Source organism: Dromaius novaehollandiae, chromosome 6, assembly GCF_036370855.1.
Source record: "Dromaius novaehollandiae isolate bDroNov1 chromosome 6, bDroNov1.hap1, whole genome shotgun sequence".
Classification (NCBI taxonomy): Eukaryota; Metazoa; Chordata; class Aves; order Casuariiformes; family Dromaiidae; genus Dromaius; species Dromaius novaehollandiae.
In genome coordinates, this window is record NC_088103.1 from 42,894,853 (window position 1) to 42,916,639 (window position 21,787).

The window sequence follows — 21,787 nt, forward strand, 5'->3', positions numbered from 1 at the left end:
TCGACATTGACCGTTTTTCCTACCGACGGGCCTTCATGAGTGTCGATTTCGCTCCCGATCGCTGGGACGTGACATGCACAGCGATCGATCCGTCTCGGTGCGCATCGATGCGTCTCGATGTCGAGAGGCCTCGAGGCCTGTGGATTTCCGTAGCTCCTTGCAGGGATCCACAGCACTAGGTGCTGATAGTTGTGGCAAACTGTGGAGATCGATCCGTGCCGGTAGCCGTCGATACCGCTGGCTCTCGCCAGGCGTCTGTGGCTTTTGCTCTGGGGCCGCTTTTGCTCGTGGTAGCCATCGAAGGGGATCGACATCGAGCGCTCTCAGTATTGAGCGGTCTGGATGCCTGTCCGATTCCAGACCTATCAACAGGTTTCGATATCGCTATCGCTATCGAACCCTGTGGATAGGCCCGAAATCCGCTGGTTCTGCGCAGGCGTGCCTAGCTTTTGCTCTGGGGTGGAGGTGGCTCTTGGGAGGCGCCGCTGCCTATCGACATTGACCGTTTTTCCTACCAACGGGCCTTGATGAGTGTCGATATCCCTCCCGATCGCTGGGACGTGACATGCACAGCGATCGATCCGTCTCGGTGCGTATCGATGCCTCTCGATGTCGAGAGGCCTCGAGGTCTGTGGATTTCCGTAGCTCCTTGCAGGGATCCACAGCACTAGGTGCTGATAGTTGTGGCAAACTGTGGAGATGGATCCGTGCCGGTAGCCGTCGATACCGCTGACTCTCGCCAGGCATCTGTGGCTTTTGCTCTGGGGCCGCTTTTGCTGGTGGTAGCCATCGAAGGGGATCGACATCGAGCGCTCTCAATATTGAGCGGTCTGGATGCCTGTCCGATTCCAGACCTATCGACAGGGTTCGATATCGATATCGAACCCTGTGGATAGGCCCGAAATCCGCTGGTTCTGCGCAGGCGTGCCTAGCTTTTGCTCTGGGGTGGAGGTGGCTCTTGGGAGGCACCGCTGCCTATCGACATTGACCGTTTTTCCTACCGACGGGCCTTGATGAGTGTCGATTTTGCTCCCGATCGCTGGGACGTGACATGCACAGCGATCGATCCGTCTCGGTGCGCATCGATGCGTCTCGATGTCGAGAGGCCTCGAGGCCTGTGGATTTCCGTAGCTCCTTGCAGGGATCCACAGCACTAGGTGCTGATAGTTGTGGCAAACTGTGGAGATGGATCCATGCCGGTAGCCGTCGATACCGCTGGCTCTCGCCAGGCGTCTGTGGCTTTTGCTCTGGGGCCGCTTTTGCTGGTGGTAGCCATCGAAGGCGGTCGACATCGAGCGCTCTCAATATTGAGCGGTCTGGATGCCTGTCCGATTCCAGACCTATCGACAGGGTTCGATATCGATATCGAACCCTGTCGATAGGCCCGAAATCCGCTGGTTCTGCGCAGGCGTGCCTAGCTTTTGCTCTGGGGTGGAGGTGGCTCTTGGGAGGCACCGCTGCCTATCGACATTGACCGTTTTTCCTACCAACGGGCCTTGATGAGTGTCGATTTCGCTCCCAATCGCTGGGACGTGACATGCACAGCGATCGATCCGTCTCGGTGCGTATCAATGCCTATCGATGTCGAGAGGCCTCGAGGCGTGTGGATTTCCGCAGGTCCTTGCAGGGATCCACAGCACTAGGTGCTGATAGTTGTGGCAAACTGTGCAGATGGATCCGTGCCGGTAGCCGTCGATACCGCTGGCTCTCGCCAGGCGTCTGTGGCTTTTGCTGTGGGGCCGCTTTTGCTGGTGGTAGCCATCGAAGGGGATCGACATCGAGCGCTCTCAATATTGAGCGGTCTGGATGCCTGTCCGATTCCAGACCTATCGACAGGTTTCGATATCGATATCGATATCGAACCCTGTCGATAGGCCCGAAATCCGCTGGTTGTGCGCAGGCGTGCCTAGCTTTTGCTCTGGGGTGGAGGTGGCTCTTGGGAGGCACCGCTGCCTATCGACATTGACCGTTTTTGCTACCGACGGGCCTGGATGAGTGTCGATTTCGCTCCCGATGGCTGGGACGTGACATGCACAGCGATCGATCCCTCCTGGTGCGCATCGACGCATCTCGATGTCTGGAGGCCCTGAGGCCTGTGGATTTCCCTAGCTCCTTGCAGGGATCCACAGCACTAGGTGCTGATAGTTGTGGCAAACTGTGGAGATGGATCCGTGCCGGTAGCCGTCGATACCGCTGGCTCTCGCCAGGCGTCTGTGGCTTTTGCTCTGGGGCCTGTTGTGCTCGTGGTAGCCATCGAAGGGGATCGACATCGAGCGCTCTCAATATTGAGCAGTCTGGATGCCTGTCCGATTCCAGACCTATCGACAGGGTTCGATATCGATATCGATATCGAACCCTGTCGATAGGCCTGAAATCCGCTGGTTCTGCGCAGGCGTGCCTAGCTTTTGCTCTGGGGTGGAGGTGGCTCTTGGGAGGCACCGCTGCCTATCGACATTGACCGTTTTTCCTACCAACGGGCCTTGACGAGTGTCGATTTCGCTCCCGATCGCTGGGACGTGACATGCACAGCGATCGATCCGTCTCGGTGCGCATCGATGCCTCTCGATGTCGAGAGGCCTCGAGGCCTGTGGATTTCCGTAGCTCCTTGCAGGGATCCACAGCACTAGGTGCTGATAGTTGTGGCAAACTGTGCATATCGATCCCTGCCGGTAGCCGTCGATACCGCTGGCTCTCGCCAGGCGTCTGTGGCTTTTGCTCTGGGGCCGCTTTTGCTGGTGGTAGCCATCGAAGGGGATCGACATCGAGCGCTCTCAGTATTGAGCGGTCTGGATGCCTGTCCGATTCCAGACCTATCGACAGGGTTCGATATCGATATCGATATCGAACCGTGTGGATAGGCCCGAAATCCGCTGGTTCTGCGCAGGCGTGCCTAGCTTTTGCTCTGGGGTGGAGGTGGCTCTTGGGAGGCGCCGCTGCCTATCTACATTGACCGTTTTTCCTACCGACGGGCCTTGATGAGTGTCGATTTCGCTCCCGATCGCTGGGACGTGACATGCACAGCGATCGATCCGTCTCGGTGCGCATCGATGCGTCTTGATGTCGAGAGGCCTCGAGGCCTGTGGATTTCCGTAGCTCCTTGCAGGGATCCACAGCACTAGGTGCTGATAGTTGTGGCAAACTGTGGAGATGGATCCGTGCTGGTAGCCGTCGATACCGCTGGCTCTCGCCAGGCGTCTGTGGCTTTTGCTCTGGGGCCACTTTTGCTGGTGGTAGCCATCGAAGGGGATCGACATCGAGCGCTCTCAATATTGAGCGGTCTGGATGCCTGTCCGATTCCAGACCTATCGACAGGTTTCGATATCGATATCGATATCGAACCCTGTCGATAGGCCCGAAATCCGCTGGTTCTGCGCAGGTGTGCCTAGCTTTTGCTCTGGGGTGGAGGTGGCTCTTGGGAGGCACCGCTGCCTATCGACATTGACCGTTTTTCCTACCGACGGGCCTTGATGAGTGTCGATTTCGCTTCCAATCGCTGGGACGTGACATGCACAGCGATCGATCCCTCTTGGTGCGCATCGATGCATCTCGATGTCGAGAGGCCTCGAGGCCTGTGGATTTCCGCAGGTCCTTGCAGGGATCCACAGCACTAGGTGCTGATAGTTGTGGCAAACTGTGGAGATGGATCCGTGCCGGTAGCCGTCGATACCGCTGGCTCTCGCCAGGCATCTGTGGCTTTTGCTGTGGGGCCGCTTTTGCTGGTGGTAGCCATCGAAGGGGATCGACATCGAGCGCTCTCAATATTGAGCGGTCTGGATGCCTGTCCGATTCCAGACCTATCGACAGGGTTCGATATCGATATCGATATCGAACCCTGTCGATAGGCCCGAAATCCGCTGGTTCTGCGCAGGTGTGCCTAGCTTTTGCTCTGGGGTGGAGGTGGCTCTTGGGAGGCGCCGCTGCCTATCGACATTGACCGTTTTTCCTACCAACGGGCCTTGACGAGTGTCGATTTCGCTCCCGATCGCTGGGACGTGACATGCACAGCGATCGATCCCTCTTGGTGCGCATCGATGCATCTCGATGTCGAGAGGCCTCGAGGCCTGTGGATTTCCGCAGGTCCTTGCAGGGATCCACAGCACTAGGTGCTGATAGTTGTGGCAAACTGTGGAGATGGATCCGTGCCGGTAGCCGTCGATACCGCTGGCTCTCGCCAGGCGTCTGTGGCTTTTGCTGTGGGGCCGCTTTTGCTGGTGGTAGCCATCGAAGGGGATCGACATCGAGCGCTCTCAATATTGAGCGGTCTGGATGCCTGTCCGATTCCAGACCTATCGACAGGGTTCGATATCGATATCGATATCAAACCCTGTGGATAGGCCCGAAATCCGCTGGTTCTGCGCAGGTGTGCCTAGCTTTTGCTCTGGGGTGGAGGTGGCTCTTGGGAGGCGCCGCTGCCTATCGACATTGACCGTTTTTCCTACCGACGGGCCTTGATGAGTGTCGATTTCGCTCCCGATCGCTGGGACGTGACATGCACAGCGATCGATCCGTCTCGGTGCGCATCGATGCGTCTCGATGTCGAGAGGCCTCGAGGCCTGTGGATTTCCGTAGCTCCTTGCAGGGATCCACAGCACTAGGTGCTGATAGTTGTGGCAAACTGTGGAGATGGATCCCTGCCGGTAGCCGTCGATACCGCTGGCTCTCGCCAGGCGTCTGTGGCTTTTGCTCTGGGGCCGCTTTTGCTGGTGGTAGCCATCGAAGGGGATCGACATCGAGCGCTCTCAATATTGAGCGGTCTGGATGCCTGTCCGGTTCCAGACCTATCGACAGGTTTTGATATCGGTATCGAACCCTGTCGATAGGCCCGAAATCCGCTGGTTCTGCGCAGGCGTGCCTAGCTTTTGCTCTGGGGTGGAGGTGGCTCTTGGGAGGCACCGCTGCCTATCGACATTGACCGTTTTTCCTACCAACGGGCCTTGACGAGTGTCGATTTCGCTCCCGATCGCTGGGACGTGACATGCACAGCGATCGATCCGTCTCGGTGCGCATCGATGCCTCTCGATGTCGAGAGGCCTCGAGGCCTGTGGATTTCCGTAGCTCCTTGCAGGGATCCACAGCACTAGGTGCTGATAGTTGTGGCAAACTGTGCATATCGATCCCTGCCGGTAGCCGTCGATACCGCTGGCTCTCGCCAGGCGTCTGTGGCTTTTGCTCTGGGGCCGCTTTTGCTGGTGGTAGCCATCGAAGGGGATCGACATCGAGCGCTCTCAATATTGAGCGGTCTGGATGCCTGTCCGATTCCAGACCTATCGACAGGGTTCGATATCGATATCGATATCGAACCCTGTGGATAGGCCCGAAATCCGCTGGTTCTGCGCAGGCGTGCCTAGCTTTTGCTCTGGGGTGGAGGTGGCTCTTGGGAGGCGCCGCTGCCTATCGACATTGACCGTTTTTCCTACCGACGGGCCTTGTTGAGTGTCGATCTCGCTCCCGAACGCTGGGACGTGACATGCACAGCGATCGATCCCTCTCGGTGCGCATCGATGCGTCTCGATGTCGAGAGGCCTCGAGGCCTGTGGATTTCCGTAGCTCCTTGCAGGGATCCACAGCACTAGGTGCTGATAGTTGTGGCAAACTGTGGAGATGGATCCGTGCTGGTAGCCGTCGATACCGCTGGCTCTGGCCAGGCGTCTGTGGCTTTTGCTCTGGGGCCACTTTTGCTGGTGGTAGCCATCGAAGGGGATCGACATCGAGCGCTCTCAATATTGAGCGGTCTGGATGCCTGTCCGATTCCAGACCTATCGACAGGTTTCGATATCGATATCGATATCGAACCCTGTCGATAGGCCCAAAATCCGCTGGTTCTGCGCAGGTGTGCCTAGCTTTTGCTCTGGAGTGGAGGTGGCTCTTGGGAGGCACCGCTGCCTATCGACATTGACCGTTTTTCCTACCAACGGGCCTTGATGAGTGTCGATATCCCTCCCGATCGCTGGGACGTGACATGCACAGCGATCGATCCATGTCGGTGCGCATCGATGCCTCTCGATGTCGAGAGGCCTTGAGGCCTGTGGATTTCCGTAGCTCCTTGCAGGGATCCACAGCACTAGGTGCTGATAGTTGTGGCAAACTGTGCAGATCGATCCGTGCCGGTAGCCGTCGATACCGCTGGCTCTCGCCAGGCGTCTGTGGCTTTTGCTGTGGGGCCGCTTTTGCTGGTGGTAGCCATCGAAGGGGATCGACATCGAGCGCTCTCAGTATTGAGCGGTCTGGATGCCTGTCCGATTCCAGACCTATCGACAGGGTTCGATATCGATATCGATATCGAACCCTGTGGATAGGCCCGAAATCCGCTGGTTCTGCGCAGGCGTGCCTAGCTTTTGCTCTGGGGTGGAGGTGGCTCTTGGGAGGCACCGCTGCCTATCGACATTGACCGTTTTTCCTACCAACGGGCCTTGACGAGTGTCGATTTCGCTCCCGATCGCTGGGACGTGACATGCACAGCGATCGATCCGTCTCGGTGCGCATCGATGCGTCTCGATGTCGAGAGGCCTCGAGGCCTGTGGATTTCCGCAGGTCCTTGCAGGGATCCACAGCACTAGGTGCTGATAGTTGTGGCAAACTGTGCATATCGATCCCTGCCGGTAGCCGTCGATACCGCTGGCTCTCGCCAGGCGTCTGTGGCTTTTGCTCTGGGGCCGCTTTTGCTGGTGGTAGCCATCGAAGGGGATCGACATCGAGCGCTCTCAGTATTGAGCGGTCTGGATGCCTGTCCGATTCCAGACCTATCGACAGGTTTCGATATCGATATCGAACCCTGTTGATAGGCCCGAAATCCGCTGGTTCTGCGCAGGTGTGCCTAGCTTTTGCTCTGGGGTGGAGGTGGCTCTTGGGAGGCGCCGCTGCCTATCGACATTGACCGTTTTTCCTACCGATGGGCCTTGATGAGTGTCGATTTTGCTCCCGATCGCTGGGACGTGACATGCACAGCGATCGATCCATGTCAGCGTGCATCAATCCCTCTCGATGTCGAGAGGCCTTGAGGCCTGTGGATTTCCGTAGCTCCTTGCAGGGATCCACAGCACTAGGTGCTGATAGTTGTGGCAAACTGTGCAGATGGATCCGTGCCGGTAGCCGTCGATACCGCTGGCTCTCGCCAGGCGTCTGTGGCTTTTGCTGTGGGGCCGCTTTTGCTGGTGGTAGCCATCGAAGGGGATCGACATCGAGCGCTCTCAATATTGAGCGGTCTGGATGCCTGTCCGATTCCAGACCTATCGACAGGTTTCGATATCGATATCGATATCGAACCCTGTGGATAGGCCGAAAATCCGCTGGTTCTGCGCAGGCGTGCCTAGCTTTTCCTGTGGAGTGGAGGTGGCTCTTGGGAGGCACCGCTGCCTATCGACATTGACCGTTTTTCCTACCGACGGGACTTGACGAGTGTCGATTTCGCTCCCGATCACTGGGACGTGACATGCACAGCGATCGATCCGTCTCGGTGCGCATCGATGCGTCTCGCTGTCGAGAGGCCTCGAGGCCTGTGGATTTCCGCAGCTCCTTGCAGGGATCCACAGCACTAGGTGCTGATAGTTGTGGCAAACTGTGCAGATGGATCCGTGCCGGTAGCCGTCGATACCGCTGGCTCTCGCCAGGCGTCTGTGGCTTTTGCTGTGGGGCCGCTTTTGCTGGTGGTAGCCATCGAAGGGGATCGACATCGAGCGCTCTCAATATTGAGCGGTCTGGATGCCTGTCCGATTCCAGACCTATCGACAGTTTTTGATATCGATATCGAACCCTGTGGATAGGCCCGAAATCCGCTGGTTCTGCGCAGGTGTGCCTAGCTTTTGCTCTGGGGTGGAGGTGGCTCTTGGGAGGCGCCGCTGCCTATCGACATTGACCGTTTTTCCTACCGATGGGCCTTGATGAGTGTGGATTTTGCTCCCGATCGCTGGGACGTGACATGCACAGCGATCGATCCATGTCAGCGTGCATCAATCCCTCTCGATGTCGAGAGGCCTCGAGGCCTGTGGATTTCCGTAGCTCCTTGCAGGGATCCACAGCACTAGGTGCTGATAGTTGTGGCAAACTGTGGAGATGGATCCGTGCCGGTAGCCGTCGATACCGCTGGCTCTCGCCAGGCGTCTGTGGCTTTTGCTCTGGGGCCGCTTTTGCTGGTGGTAGCCATCGAAGGGGATTGACATCGAGCGCTCTCAATATTGAGCGGTCTGGATGCCTGTCCGATTCCAGACCTATCGACAGGTTTCGATATCGATATCGATATCGAACCCTGTTGTTAGGCCCGAAATCCGCTGGTTCTGCGCAGGCGTGCCTAGCTTTTGCTCTGGAGTGGAGGTGGCTCTTGGGAGGCACCGCTGCCTATCGACATTGACCGTTTTTCCTACCGACGGGCCTTGATGAGTGTCGATTTCGCTCCCGATCGCTGGGACGTGACATGCACAGCGATCGATCCGTCTCGGTGCGCATCGATGCGTCTCGATGTTGAGAGGCCTCGAGGCCTGTGGATTTCCGTAGGTCCTTGCAGGGATCCACAGCACTAGGTGCTGATAGTTGTGGCAAACTGTGGAGATGGATCCGTGCTGGTAGCCGTCGATACCGCTGGCTCTCGCCAGGCGTCTGTGGCTTTTGCTCTGGGGCCGCTTTTGCTGGTGGTAGCCATCGAAGGGGATCGACATCGAGCGCTCTCAATACTGAGCGGTCTGGATGCCTGTCCGATTCCAGACCTATCGACAGGTTTCGATATCGATATCGATATCGAACCCTGTCGATAGGCCCGAAATCCGCTGGTTCTGCGCAGGCGTGCCTAGCTTTTGCTCTGGGGTGGAGGTGGCTCTTGGGAGGCACCGCTGCCTATCGACATTGACCATTTTTCCTACCAACGGGCCTTGACGAGTGTCGATTTCGCTCCCGATCGCTGGGACGTGACATGCACAGCGATCGATCCATGTCAGTGTGCATCGATGCGTCTCGATGTCGAGAGGCCTCGAGGCCTGTGGATTTCCGTAGCTCCTTGCAGGGATCCACAGCACTAGGTGCTGATAGTTGTGGCAAACTGTGGAGATGGATCCGTGCCGGTAGCCGTCGATACCGCTGGCTCTCGCCAGGCATCTGTGGCTTTTGCTCTGGGGCCGCTTTTGCTGGTGGTAGCCATCGAAGGGGATCGACATCGAGCGCTCTCAATATTGAGCGGTCTGGATGCCTGTCCGATTCCAGACCTATCGACAGGTTTCGATATCGATATCGATATCGAACCCTGTTGATAGGCCCGAAATCCGCTGGTTCTGCGCAGGAGTGCCTAGCTTTTGCTCTGGAGTGGAGGTGGCTCTTGGGAGGCACCGCTGCCTATCGACATTGACCGTTTTTCCTACCGACGGGCCTTCATGAGTGTCGATTTCGCTCCCGATCGCTGGGACGTGACATGCACAGCGATCGATCCGTCTCGGTGCGCATCGATGCGTCTCGATGTCGAGAGGCCTCGAGGCCTGTGGATTTCCGTAGCTCCTTGCAGGGATCCACAGCACTAGGTGCTGATAGTTGTGGCAAACTGTGGAGATCGATCCCTGCCGGTAGCCGTCGATACTGCTGGCTCTCGCCAGGCGTCTGTGGCTTTTGCTCTGGGGCCGCTTTTGCTCGTGGTAGCCATCGAAGGGGATCGACATCGAGCGCTCTCAGTATTGAGCGGTCTGGATGCCTGTCCGATTCCAGACCTATCAACAGGTTTCGATATCGCTATCGCTATCGAACCCTGTGGATAGGCCCGAAATCCGCTGGTTCTGCGCAGGTGTGCCTAGCTTTTGCTCTGGGGTGGAGGTGGCTCTTGGGAGGCGCCGCTGCCTATCGACATTGACCGTTTTTCCTACCAACGGGCCTTGATGAGTGTCGATATCCCTCCCGATCGCTGGGACGTGACATGCACAGCGATCGATCCGTCTCGGTGCGTATCGATGCCTCTCGATGTCGAGAGGCCTCGAGGTCTGTGGATTTCCGTAGCTCCTTGCAGGGATCCACAGCACTAGGTGCTGATAGTTGTGGCAAACTGTGGAGATGGATCCGTGCCGGTAGCCGTCGATACCGCTGACTCTCGCCAGGCATCTGTGGCTTTTGCTCTGGGGCCGCTTTTGCTGGTGGTAGCCATCGAAGGGGATCGACATCGAGCGCTCTCAATATTGAGCAGTCTGGATGCCTGTCCGATTCCAGACCTATCGACAGGGTTCGATATCGATATCGAACCCTGTGGATAGGCCCGAAATCCGCTGGTTCTGCGCAGGCGTGCCTAGCTTTTGCTCTGGGGTGGAGGTGGCTCTTGGGAGGCACCGCTGCCTATCGACATTGACCGTTTTTCCTACCGACGGGCCTTGATGAGTGTCGATTTTGCTCCCGATCGCTGGGACGTGACATGCACAGCGATCGATCCGTCTCGGTGCGCATCGATGCGTCTCGATGTCGAGAGGCCTCGAGGCCTGTGGATTTCCGTAGCTCCTTGCAGGGATCCACAGCACTAGGTGCTGATAGTTGTGGCAAACTGTGGAGATGGATCCATGCCGGTAGCCGTCGATACCGCTGGCTCTCGCCAGGCGTCTGTGGCTTTTGCTCTGGGGCCGCTTTTGCTGGTGGTAGCCATCGAAGGCGGTCGACATCGAGCGCTCTCAATATTGAGCGGTCTGGATGCCTGTCCGATTCCAGACCTATCGACAGGGTTCGATATCGATATCGAACCGTGTGGATAGGCCCGAAATCCGCTGGTTCTGCGCAGGCGTGCCTAGCTTTTGCTCTGGGGTGGAGGTGGCTCTTGGGAGGCACCGCTGCCTATCGACATTGACCGTTTTTCCTACCAACGGGCCTTGATGAGTGTCGATTTCGCTCCCAATCGCTGGGACGTGACATGCACAGCGATCGATCCGTCTCGGTGCGTATCAATGCCTATCGATGTCGAGAGGCCTCGAGGCGTGTGGATTTCCGCAGGTCCTTGCAGGGATCCACAGCACTAGGTGCTGATAGTTGTGGCAAACTGTGCAGATGGATCCGTGCCGGTAGCCGTCGATACCGCTGGCTCTCGCCAGGCGTCTGTGGCTTTTGCTGTGGGGCCGCTTTTGCTGGTGGTAGCCATCGAAGGGGATCGACATCGAGCGCTCTCAATATTGAGCGGTCTGGATGCCTGTCCGATTCCAGACCTATCGACAGGTTTCGATATCGATATCGATATCGAACCCTGTCGATAGGCCCGAAATCCGCTGGTTGTGCGCAGGCGTGCCTAGCTTTTGCTCTGGGGTGGAGGTGGCTCTTGGGAGGCACCGCTGCCTATCGACATTGACCGTTTTTGCTACCGACGGGCCTGGATGAGTGTCGATTTCGCTCCCGATGGCTGGGACGTGACATGCACAGCGATCGATCCCTCCTGGTGCGCATCGACGCATCTCGATGTCTGGAGGCCCTGAGGCCTGTGGATTTCCCTAGCTCCTTGCAGGGATCCACAGCACTAGGTGCTGATAGTTGTGGCAAACTGTGGAGATGGATCCGTGCCGGTAGCCGTCGATACCGCTGGCTCTCGCCAGGCGTCTGTGGCTTTTGCTCTGGGGCCTGTTGTGCTCGTGGTAGCCATCGAAGGGGATCGACATCGAGCGCTCTCAATATTGAGCAGTCTGGATGCCTGTCCGATTCCAGACCTATCGACAGGGTTCGATATCGATATCGATATCGAACCCTGTCGATAGGCCTGAAATCCGCTGGTTCTGCGCAGGCGTGCCTAGCTTTTGCTCTGGGGTGGAGGTGGCTCTTGGGAGGCGCCGCTGCCTATCGACATTGACCGTTTTTCCTACCGACGGGCCTTGATGAGTGTCGATTTCCCTACGGATCCCGGGGTCGTGACATGCACAGCGATCGATCCATGTCGGTGCGCATCGATCCCTCTCGATGTCGAGAGGCCTCGAGGCCTGTGGATTTCCGTAGCTCCTTGCAGGGATCCACAGCACTAGGTGCTGATAGTTGTGGCAAACTGTGGAGATGGATCCGTGCCGGTAGCCGTCGATACCGCTGGCTTTCGCCAGGCGTCTGTGGCTTTTGCTCTGGGGCCGCTTTTGCTCGTGGTAGCCATCGAAGGGGATCGACATCGAGCGCTCTCAATATTGAGCGGTCTGGATGCCTGTCCGATTCCAGACCTATCGACAGGTTTCGATATCGATATCGATATCGAACCCTGTTGATAGGCCCGAAATCCGCTGGTTCTGCGCAGGAGTGCCTAGCTTTTGCTCTGGAGTGGAGGTGGCTCTTGGGAGGCACCGCTGCCTATCGACATTGACCGTTTTTCCTACCGACGGGCCTTCATGAGTGTCGATTTCGCTCCCGATCGCTGGGACGTGACATGCACAGCGATCGATCCATCTCGGTGCGCATCGATGCGTCTCGATGTCGAGAGGCCTCGAGGCCTGTGGATTTCCGTAGCTCCTTGCAGGGATCCACAGCACTAGGTGCTGATAGTTGTGGCAAACTGTGCAGATCGATCCGTGCCGGTAGCCGTCGATACCGCTGGCTCTCGCCAGGCGTCTGTGGCTTTTGCTCTGGGGCCGCTTTTGCTGGTGGTAGCCATCGAAGGGGATCGACATCGAGCGCTCTCAGTATTGAGCGGTCTGGATGCCTGTCCGATTCCAGACCTATCGACAGGTTTCGATATCGCTATCGCTATCGAACCCTGTGGATAGGCCCGAAATCCGCTGGTTCTGCGCAGGTGTGCCTAGCTTTTCCTCTGGGGTGGAGGTGGCTCTTGGGAGGCGCCGCTGCCTATCGACATTGACCGTTTTTCCTACCAACGGGCCTTGATGAGTGTCGATATCCCTCCCGATCGCTGGGACGTGACATGCACAGCGATCGATCCGTCTCGGTGCGTATCGATGCCTCTCGATGTCGAGAGGCCTCGAGGTCTGTGGATTTCCGTAGCTCCTTGCAGGGATCCACAGCACTAGGTGCTGATAGTTGTGGCAAACTGTGGAGATGGATCCGTGCCGGTAGCCGTCGATACCGCTGACTCTCGCCAGGCATCTGTGGCTTTTGCTCTGGGGCCGCTTTTGCTGGTGGTAGCCATCGAAGGGGATCGACATCGAGCGCTCTCAATATTGAGCGGTCTGGATGCCTGTCCGATTCCAGACCTATCGACAGGGTTCGATATCGATATCGAACCCTGTGGATAGGCCCGAAATCCGCTGGTTCTGCGCAGGCGTGCCTAGCTTTTGCTCTGGGGTGGAGGTGGCTCTTGGGAGGCACCGCTGCCTATCGACATTGACCGTTTTTCCTACCGACGGGCCTTGATGAGTGTCGATTTTGCTCCCGATCGCTGGGACGTGACATGCACAGCGATCGATCCGTCTCGGTGCGCATCGATGCGTCTCGATGTCGAGAGGCCTCGAGGCCTGTGGATTTCCGCAGCTCCTTGCAGGGATCCACAGCACTAGGTGCTGATAGTTGTGGCAAACTGTGCAGATGGATCCGTGCCGGTAGCCGTCGATACCGCTGGCTCTCGCCAGGCGTCTGTGGCTTTTGCTCTGGGGCCGCTTTTGCTGGTGGTAGCCATCGAAGGGGATCGACATCGAGCGCTCTCAATATTGAGCGGTCTGGATGCCTGTCCGATTCCAGACCTATCGACAGTTTTTGATATCGATATCGAACCCTGTTGATAGGCCCGAAATCCGCTGGTTCTGCGCAGGCGTGCCTAGCTTTTGCTCTGGGGTGGAGGTGGCTCTTGGGAGGCACCGCTGCCTATCGACATTGACCGTTTTTGCTACCGACGGGCCTTGATGAGTGTCGATTTCGCTCCCGATCGCTGGGACGTGACATGCACAGCGATCGATCCGTCTCGGTGCGTATCGATGCCTATCGATGTCGAGAGGCCTCGAGGCGTGTGGATTTCCGCAGCTCCTTGCAGGGATCCACAGCACTAGGTGCTGATAGTTGTGGCAAACTGTGCAGATGGATCCGTGCCGGTAGCCGTCGATACCGCTGGCTCTCGCCAGGCGTCTGTGGCTTTTGCTGTGGGGCCGCTTTTGCTGGTGGTAGCCATCGAAGGGGATCGACATCGAGCGCTCTCAATATTGAGCGGTCTGGATGCCTGTCCGATTCCAGACCTATCGACAGGGTTCGATATCGATATCAATATCGAACCCTGTGGATAGGCCCGAAATCCGCTGGTTCTGCGCAGGCGTGCCTAGCTTTTGCTCTGGGGTGGAGGTGGCTCTTGGGAGGCACCGCTGCCTATCGACATTGACCGTTTTTCCTACCGACAGGCCTTGACGAGTGTCGATTTCGCTCCCGATCGCTGGGACGTGACATGCACAGCGATCGATCCATGTCGGTGCGCATCGATGCCTATCGATGTCGAGAGGCCTCGAGGCCTGTGGATTTCCGCAGCTCCTTGCACGGATCCACAGCACTAGGTGCTGATAGTTGTGGCAAACTGTGGAGATGGATCCGTGCCGGTAGCCGTCGATACCGCTGGCTCTCGCCAGGCGTCTGTGGCTTTTGCTCTGGGGCCGCTTTTGCTGGTGGTAGCCATCGAAGGGGATCGACATCGAGCGCTCTCAATATTGAGCAGTCTGGATGCCTGTCCGATTCCAGACCTATCGACAGGGTTCGATATCGATATCGATATCGAACCCTGTCGATAGGCCCGAAATCCGCTGGTTCTGCGCAGGCGTGCCTAGCTTTTGCTCTGGGGTGGAGGTGGCTCTTGGGAGGCACCGCTGCCTATCGACATTGACCGTTTTTCCTACCGACGGGCCTTGATGAGTGTCGATTTCGCTCCCGATCGCTGGGACGTGACATGCACAGCGATCGATCCATGTCGGTGCGCATCGATCCCTCTTGATGTCGAGAGGCCTCGAGGCCTGTGGATTTCCGTAGCTCCTTGCAGGGATCCACAGCACTAGGTGCTGATAGTTGTGGCAAACTGTGGAGATGGATCCGTGCCGGTAGCCGTCGATACCGCTGGCTTTCACCAGGCATCTGTGGCTTTTGCTCTGGGGCCGCTTTTGCTCGTGGTAGCCATCGAAGGGGATCGACATCGAGCGCTCTCAGTATTGAGCGGTCTGGATGCCTGTCCGATTCCAGACCTATCGACAGGGTTCGATATCGATATCGATATCGAACCCTGTCGATAGGCCTGAAATCCGCTGGTTCTGCGCAGGCGTGCCTAGCTTTTGCTCTGGGGTGGAGGTGGCTCTTGGGAGGCGCCGCTGCCTATCGACATTGACCGTTTTTCCTACCGACGGGCCTTGATGAGTGTCGATTTCCCTACGGATCCCGGGGTCGTGACATGCACAGCGATCGATCCATGTCGGTGCGCATCGATCCCTCTCGATGTCGAGAGGCCTCGAGGCCTGTGGATTTCCGTAGCTCCTTGCAGGGATCCACAGCACTAGGTGCTGATAGTTGTGGCAAACTGTGGAGATGGATCCGTGCCAGTAGCCGTCGATACCGCTGGCTTTCGCCAGGCGTCTGTGGCTTTTGCTGTGGGGCCGCTTTTGCTGGTGGTAGCCATCGAAGGGGATCGACATCGAGCGCTCTCAATATTGAGCGGTCTGGATGCCTGTCCGATTCCAGACCTATCAACAGGGGTCGATATCAATATGGTGGAAAGCCTAGAAGCGCCATCTCCCGACAACCTTTGCCTAGCAGGGAAGCTGCCTGGCTCTGTGTTCCCATCTTCCTCCAGAGCTGTGCCTGATTTTTCTTCCTATTCCCCTAAAATGGTTCTCTTTCTCTCCTACCCTCCCAAACTTTTTGCCTCTTGAGTGAGCCCCAGGCAGGCACTGCAAGGCAAGTTGCTGTTTGCTATCTGTCCTGGCTCTCACATAGAGCTAGTAAGAGACCCAATGACTTGTCCAGCTGGGCTCGGTACTGTCCAGGTCTCAGGTGCTCAGGGAACCCAACATGGGAGCCGAGTCGCCTTGGGCAGGCAGCCTGGGGGGTTGCTAACCGCAGTCTGCAGAGCCCCCCTGGGCGGGGGGAGTGAGAGCGGTCACTGCATTTCAGTGTTGGAGCAGCAAAGCTGGCGATGGGAGAGGAGGTGAGGCATGAACCCTGTCGTCCCCCGCCCAGCGAAGAGCCTCCAACGCTGTTCCAAGGCTGTTTCCTCGTCAGCACCCTTTCCCAAGGGGCTCCCCGCCCGGCCGGCAGCGGATCGCCCGGCCGCGGTGCGGTGCCCTTTCCTCTGCTGCCCCCCGGCGGCCCCCGGCGCGCTGCCGGCGGCGCGGCCCGCAGCCGCTGCCCTGCTCCGCCCGAGCAGCGCCGGCCCCGCCGCCTCCCTCCTGCCCTTCTTCCTTCCCTTCCCTTCCCTTCCCTTCCCTTCCCTTCCCTTCCCTTCCTGCTTCCTGCTTCCTGCTTCCTGCTTCCTGCTTCCCCCTTCCCCCTTCTCTCCCCCCGGCTGCAGCTGCGGTGGGGCCGCGCCGCAGCCTTGCTGTTTGTGCAGGCAGGCTCGGCCCTTTCCTTCTGGCAGCCTTTTGGAAATCAGGCAGTTCAGCAGTGGGGTGTCTGCCTGACTGTGTGCCGGACTCCAGGAGACATACCTGTCTTGTGGAAAAGGGCCAGTGTTTTCATTTTCCCGGTGAAGTTGCAGCATAAGGATTCAGTCTGTCCTGCAGAGTGGAGGCTGCAATGAAGCTAACCTAAAAGCTTTTGACTGTTTGCAGTGCATTTCATTTGCTCCATTGTACTGAGCAGGGAGATAGGCATCTTTTTAACAGCAATCGAAATCTCTGGGCAAATCCTAATCAGTTGTGAGTTATTCTTTTGCTAACGTAGCCCCTGCTTTGGCTAAGAAAGTATCCATGCAGGCTTCCTTAAAGATGAATGGAAGGAGTAAAAGGAAGCAAATTCATGAACCACACTTGGTTTCACTTTTCAGCAGAGTGCCTGAAATCAGTGGTGTATTTTGAAAAGCCCCTCTCCCAGGTGGAGACGATCTTTTTGCACCAGTCATTGCATGCTGAGTTCTGTCTCTCTTCAACTATTAGATGCTGTCCATTAAAACATTGATTTGGCCCATTTGATTCTATGAATATGATTTAAAAGAGGAGGCATTTTGGTCAAGAGTTGGCAGCATGTTCTGTCTCCTTATCCACCGACTAGTCAGTGCCAGTGCTGGTTTTCCACTGAGCCAGCGGGTCCCTTACTCCTTACACGGAAGGTCCTCCAGGAGTTTTTTGGTCCTGACTTGCTACCCTCTTTGTGTGTTTGTGTCTGTGCAGGCCTTTTTATGTAATAGACCAAGGATGCTGAGTTGAGTAAGTCTCCGATGCTCCATAAAGCGTTCCCACCAAGTAGACAGGACTTGCTGTAGCATATAGAGGTGGGGCATTGCCCTTCTCTTAAAACAAGCAAGGCTGAACTAAGGATAATTACTAATAGTGGGGCACTGGTGTGCCTTCTGGTGAAGCCATGTAGCTCCATGGACGAAACTCCCCTTGACTTCTACAGAGATAGGCTAGCAAATAAAAACGATTGGGTCAATGTGTGATGTGATATACTGGAATATACTGCAATGGGTAGGGGAAAATCCAATTTGATGGTGAAGTAACCCAGCCTAAGCAACACAGGAAAGTTACTATGACAAGAGTAACATGGGGGGAAAAAAGAGAAAAAGCACATGGGAACTTATAAATATGTGTATATATACATATATATATATATGTTGTGAGCGTATGCCGGATCTCTTCTCCAAAGTGCTCACTGCAAGTAAGAGGAAGAAGCAATCTCTATTTTGATCATAAACACTTTACAGCCGGTAATTTTCATGATCAGCATTTAGAACAGTGGGATCCTAATCCATTTAACTTCAGCCTTTACAAAACAACAATTACAGTTCGCCTCTGTACTCCTCTCTGGACACATTCAGAAAAATAACAGCCCTGGAGAAAAAAATATCACTGTGAGGCTCTCACTTTTCTAACTTCCTTACCATTCCTCTGGGCATGTTTCAGCTCCTCACCAAAGATGTGAAGCAGCGGCTGGGATGTCAAGGGGAAGGTGCAACAGAAGTGAAGAGACACCCCTTTTTCAAGAGCATGAATTTCAAGCGGTTAGAAGCAGGAATGCTGGATCCTCCCTTTGTCCCCGATGTGAGTACAATGGAAAGAACACCCACTGGCCTGTTACAGATTTATTTCTAAAATAACATCCCTTTCTTAGAGCTGTCTTCTATGGGTAGCAGCCATAGGACGATGTGACAAGCAGTGGAGCAGGAGTGGGGAGGCTGTCAGGAGGAGGAGAGCTGCTGTGTAGACATGCATGTGCATGCAGGATGGGTGGGCCTGTAGTTACGGTGTTAACCTGGGACTTGATTCATTCTCACTTGCTTTACTGCAGTCTTCCTGTGTGATGTTAGAAACACCACCCGATCTGTTCATGCCTCAGTTCACAAACTTATCCATAGGAGTAATGCGATCCGAACCAGATGGTACTCAGAAAAATCAGCAATGAAAGCCAAATATACAGATCTAGATACATAGATATATACACAGAGGTGAGACCAGAATTAAGAAGACCAAAGTTCTGTGGAACTGAGGAATGGACTGCTCGTTATGAAAGCAGGCACTCTTTGCAGAAAGTCCAAACCAAGTTCAGGTATCAAGCATCACCTAGGACAGAGTGCTTGGACCTGAGATAGCATTTTGGTCTTGTTAGTGTTCATGGGAAGTGGAACCTCCTTCCTCACGTTTACGCACCAGTCTTGCACATACTGAAAATCTTGGTTGCATTGGCAGTAACAAAACTTTCCACCCCTTTGTGGCATAGGTCTCTATCCCAGTGCACAGAATTACCTGGTTATTTTCCTCCTGGAGGCCTGTCTTTCTGGGGAGGCCTTCTATCCTTAAAGTTTCCATATGGCTCTAAGTAAACACTGCCATTTTAACATATTAACGGAAGTAACATCTTGGCAGCTTTTGTTCACATTGCTGTGAACTCTACCAAACCAAAGTGGTTTGAAAGCTACAAAAGTTTACTTTAGCTGCTCTGGCGTTGCTTTACATTTTACTATGAGGCCTAGTTATTCCTGCCAATTAGCCCATGGTGTTATGACCTGCTTCAGTGGGACGAAACAGGAGACAAGCTACTATTTCTTTCTGATGTAGAAAATTAGAAAATTCTGGGCTCAAATCTGGGATTTGCCAGAGTGTATTAAAAGCTTAACTGTGGCATGTAAGGACTAGAAGGCACCTCTTATAGATGTATTTGCTAAAGCAGAGGCACATAAATTTTTATGGCTATTTCTTGGGAACTCGAGGGCCGTCCCTAAGTTAAATTACTCGGCACTTCATCCGTAGGTTTCCAAGTCTTTACTGAAGTCAGCTGAATCACCCAAAGCTATATAGGCAGTGGCAGAGGTCGTAATCCAACCCATGCCGCTCCATCCTCTTCTAGATTATTCTGTCTCCACAAGAATTTTGTGGACTGCAGCCATCATGGGTGTGGAGGGCTGCAGCCTCCAGCAAGTCTTCCGGCAGGCATGAGTTTGGTTGGTTTGGTCACACTGCTCAGTTCTAGATAAAATACTGCATGGTGGGACCCCTGGGTTTAGAGCCATGTTACCATGCAAAGAGAGCAAAATTCAACGTATGCCTGAGTTCTGCAGGTTTGGGCAGTCCCACCAGCTGCCCCTCAGGTACTCCTGTGCCTGAAAGGCGTAACTTTGTGTTGCCGATGGGAACTCTCTAGGCATGCACATAGCCACACTAACTATAACGATAACTCGGGATAAGTATTTCTGCTTCTTGTGGTTGACTGCTGGAATACAAGCTAAAAGTGGAGTCACTGCAGAGTCCTGCCTGTCATCCCAGAAAATTAAGTAGTTTAAAAAAGGTAAAGATATTTGACTATTTGTTTGAAGAAATGCAGCCAAGTTAAGAGAGTTAATAGAGGTGATCCTGGACAGCTTCCAGCAGCTGAGCTATTAATAAAAACAATGGAAAAATGCCAAACCTCTTCTGTTTTCCTTAGCAATTAGTATACATTCCTTTAAAGTTTCAAGCTGCAAAACCCACAGCTATCTGAGCAGAATGACAGTTCTATTCGAGGTACCATTTCAGAGTCATCTCCAGTGTGTCATTCATAAGCATTTCCATTTTTCTCTTGTTCCCTCTCTAAAAGAGAAGACTGCTGAAATACTGATTTTTGTTTTTTACTCTTTCTGTCCTTATTCCCTTACCTCTTAGCCATATGCTACATGGATGACTAAAACCCACTTTGCGTGGATGCTTTAAGGACTTCAAAGTAGGATGCTTAACAAGCTTAAAGCCAAGTCAGCCTTTGATGATAAACATCCGGGCAGAGCAAGTCTAGAAAAGCAGGCTGCAAATAGTCACTTGTTGTTAGGCATTCTCACTTGACTGAATCCGTGAATAAAAAAGCACATGGTCAGATTCAGAAATATTTTTTCTCCTGCTGTTTTTTCTTTTCCTGCTGAGATAGCCCAGAGCAGTATATTGCAAGGATGTGTTAGACATCGAGCAATTCTCCACAGTGAAAGGAGTAAACCTGGACCAAACAGATGATGATTTCTATTCCAAGTTTTCCACAGGATCAGTCTCTATTCCGTGGCAAAATGAGGTAAGGATGTATCATAGTAAAATTACCCCAATAAAACCCCTAACACAGATGGTTTAAGAGGAGCTGTACCTTTCCAGTAATATATAGCTACCGGCTAACTTGCCAGACTCTAATGCTTTCATAAGTTACAAATGGACTCTTTCAAGATGTATAATGTACCACAGATGTCAAGTTCAGGTGACTGTATCTTTTGGCTCTGCATCGTTGTGTAAATTGGCAAGGATCCTACTGTACTTCCTTCTCCTGAATTTCCACAGTGGCATTTTGACAACAGCTCTGGAGAACTTCCGCAGGAGGGATGGCAATCTCAGTGTGAGCCTCCTCCACTTGTGATCCTGATCTCATCCGTTGTTTTGTATCTGCAGTGGGTCCCAGCTGCACCAGTTGACTCTGGATCTTGAACTGCTCCAGGGTTTTCGGTCTTGGGTCTTTGCTATCAGAACAGAGCCAGATGCTGAGTTCATAGTCCAAGTGTGGATCAAACGCCAGATCCCCTTTGGTGGAGCGTTGCTAATAACTGGGATTTTGTGAGTGTGCCTGTCTTTACCTAATATTTTCCAGCAAAAAAGAAGAAAAGAATAGAAAGCTTTATCAGGCAACTTCTTATTAGAAGTCTTATTAGCACCAATGTGCAAACATACAGAGTAGACTTAGCCTCTCTTTTTCCTATATCCCATTTACCTTCTGTAGCCACCAACAGGAATTCAGCTGTTAACTCTCCTAACACATTGCCAAGCTGTTAATAGCGGCTGATGATCCTGATCCTGACTCTGAACAACCAACCTAGCACTACTGGAGTATATTTAATGCTGATGGATCATTTCTTTCTTTCTTTCTTTCTTTCTGTCTTTCTTTCTTACTGTATTTCACTAGATGATAGAAACAGAGTGTTTCAAAGAACTAAATGTGTTTGGACCAAATGGTACTATTTCACCAGACCTAAATAAAAGCTACCCCCCAGAGCCACCCAAGAAAGGATTGCTACAGAGAATATTTAAACGACAGGTGAGATCTTTTATGACTAACACGAGGAGCCTCCCGTAGTCTAGATGCCCAGTGTCACAGCCATGTTCTAGTGGTATTTCTGCTGGAAAAAAAGACACTATGTCTTAGAGAGAGCTGGCTGTCACAGTTCCCTGGTAATTCCCTGACTAATACTGCATGTCCCAGGTTTCCCATCTACCTCTTGTGATTTTTTACCACTAGAAGTCCCAGGATTATTCAT

The 21,787-nt window shown here is 54.3% G+C and overlaps 1 protein-coding gene across 3 annotated transcripts in view; it reads left to right on the forward strand.

Moving 5' to 3' along the window:
- LOC135323563 (G protein-coupled receptor kinase 5-like) overlaps nucleotides 1-21,787 on the forward strand; it is a 581,063-nt gene that overhangs the window by 551,029 nt on the left and 8,247 nt on the right. For all 3 annotated transcript variants that reach the window (XM_064514300.1, XM_064514301.1, XM_064514299.1), the window contains exons 15-17: nucleotides 17,937-18,074; nucleotides 20,425-20,562; nucleotides 21,436-21,567. In XM_064514300.1, coding sequence (XP_064370370.1) covers nucleotides 17,937-18,074; nucleotides 20,425-20,562; nucleotides 21,436-21,567 — 408 coding nt within the window. The remainder of the gene's footprint in view (nucleotides 1-17,936; nucleotides 18,075-20,424; nucleotides 20,563-21,435; nucleotides 21,568-21,787) is intronic.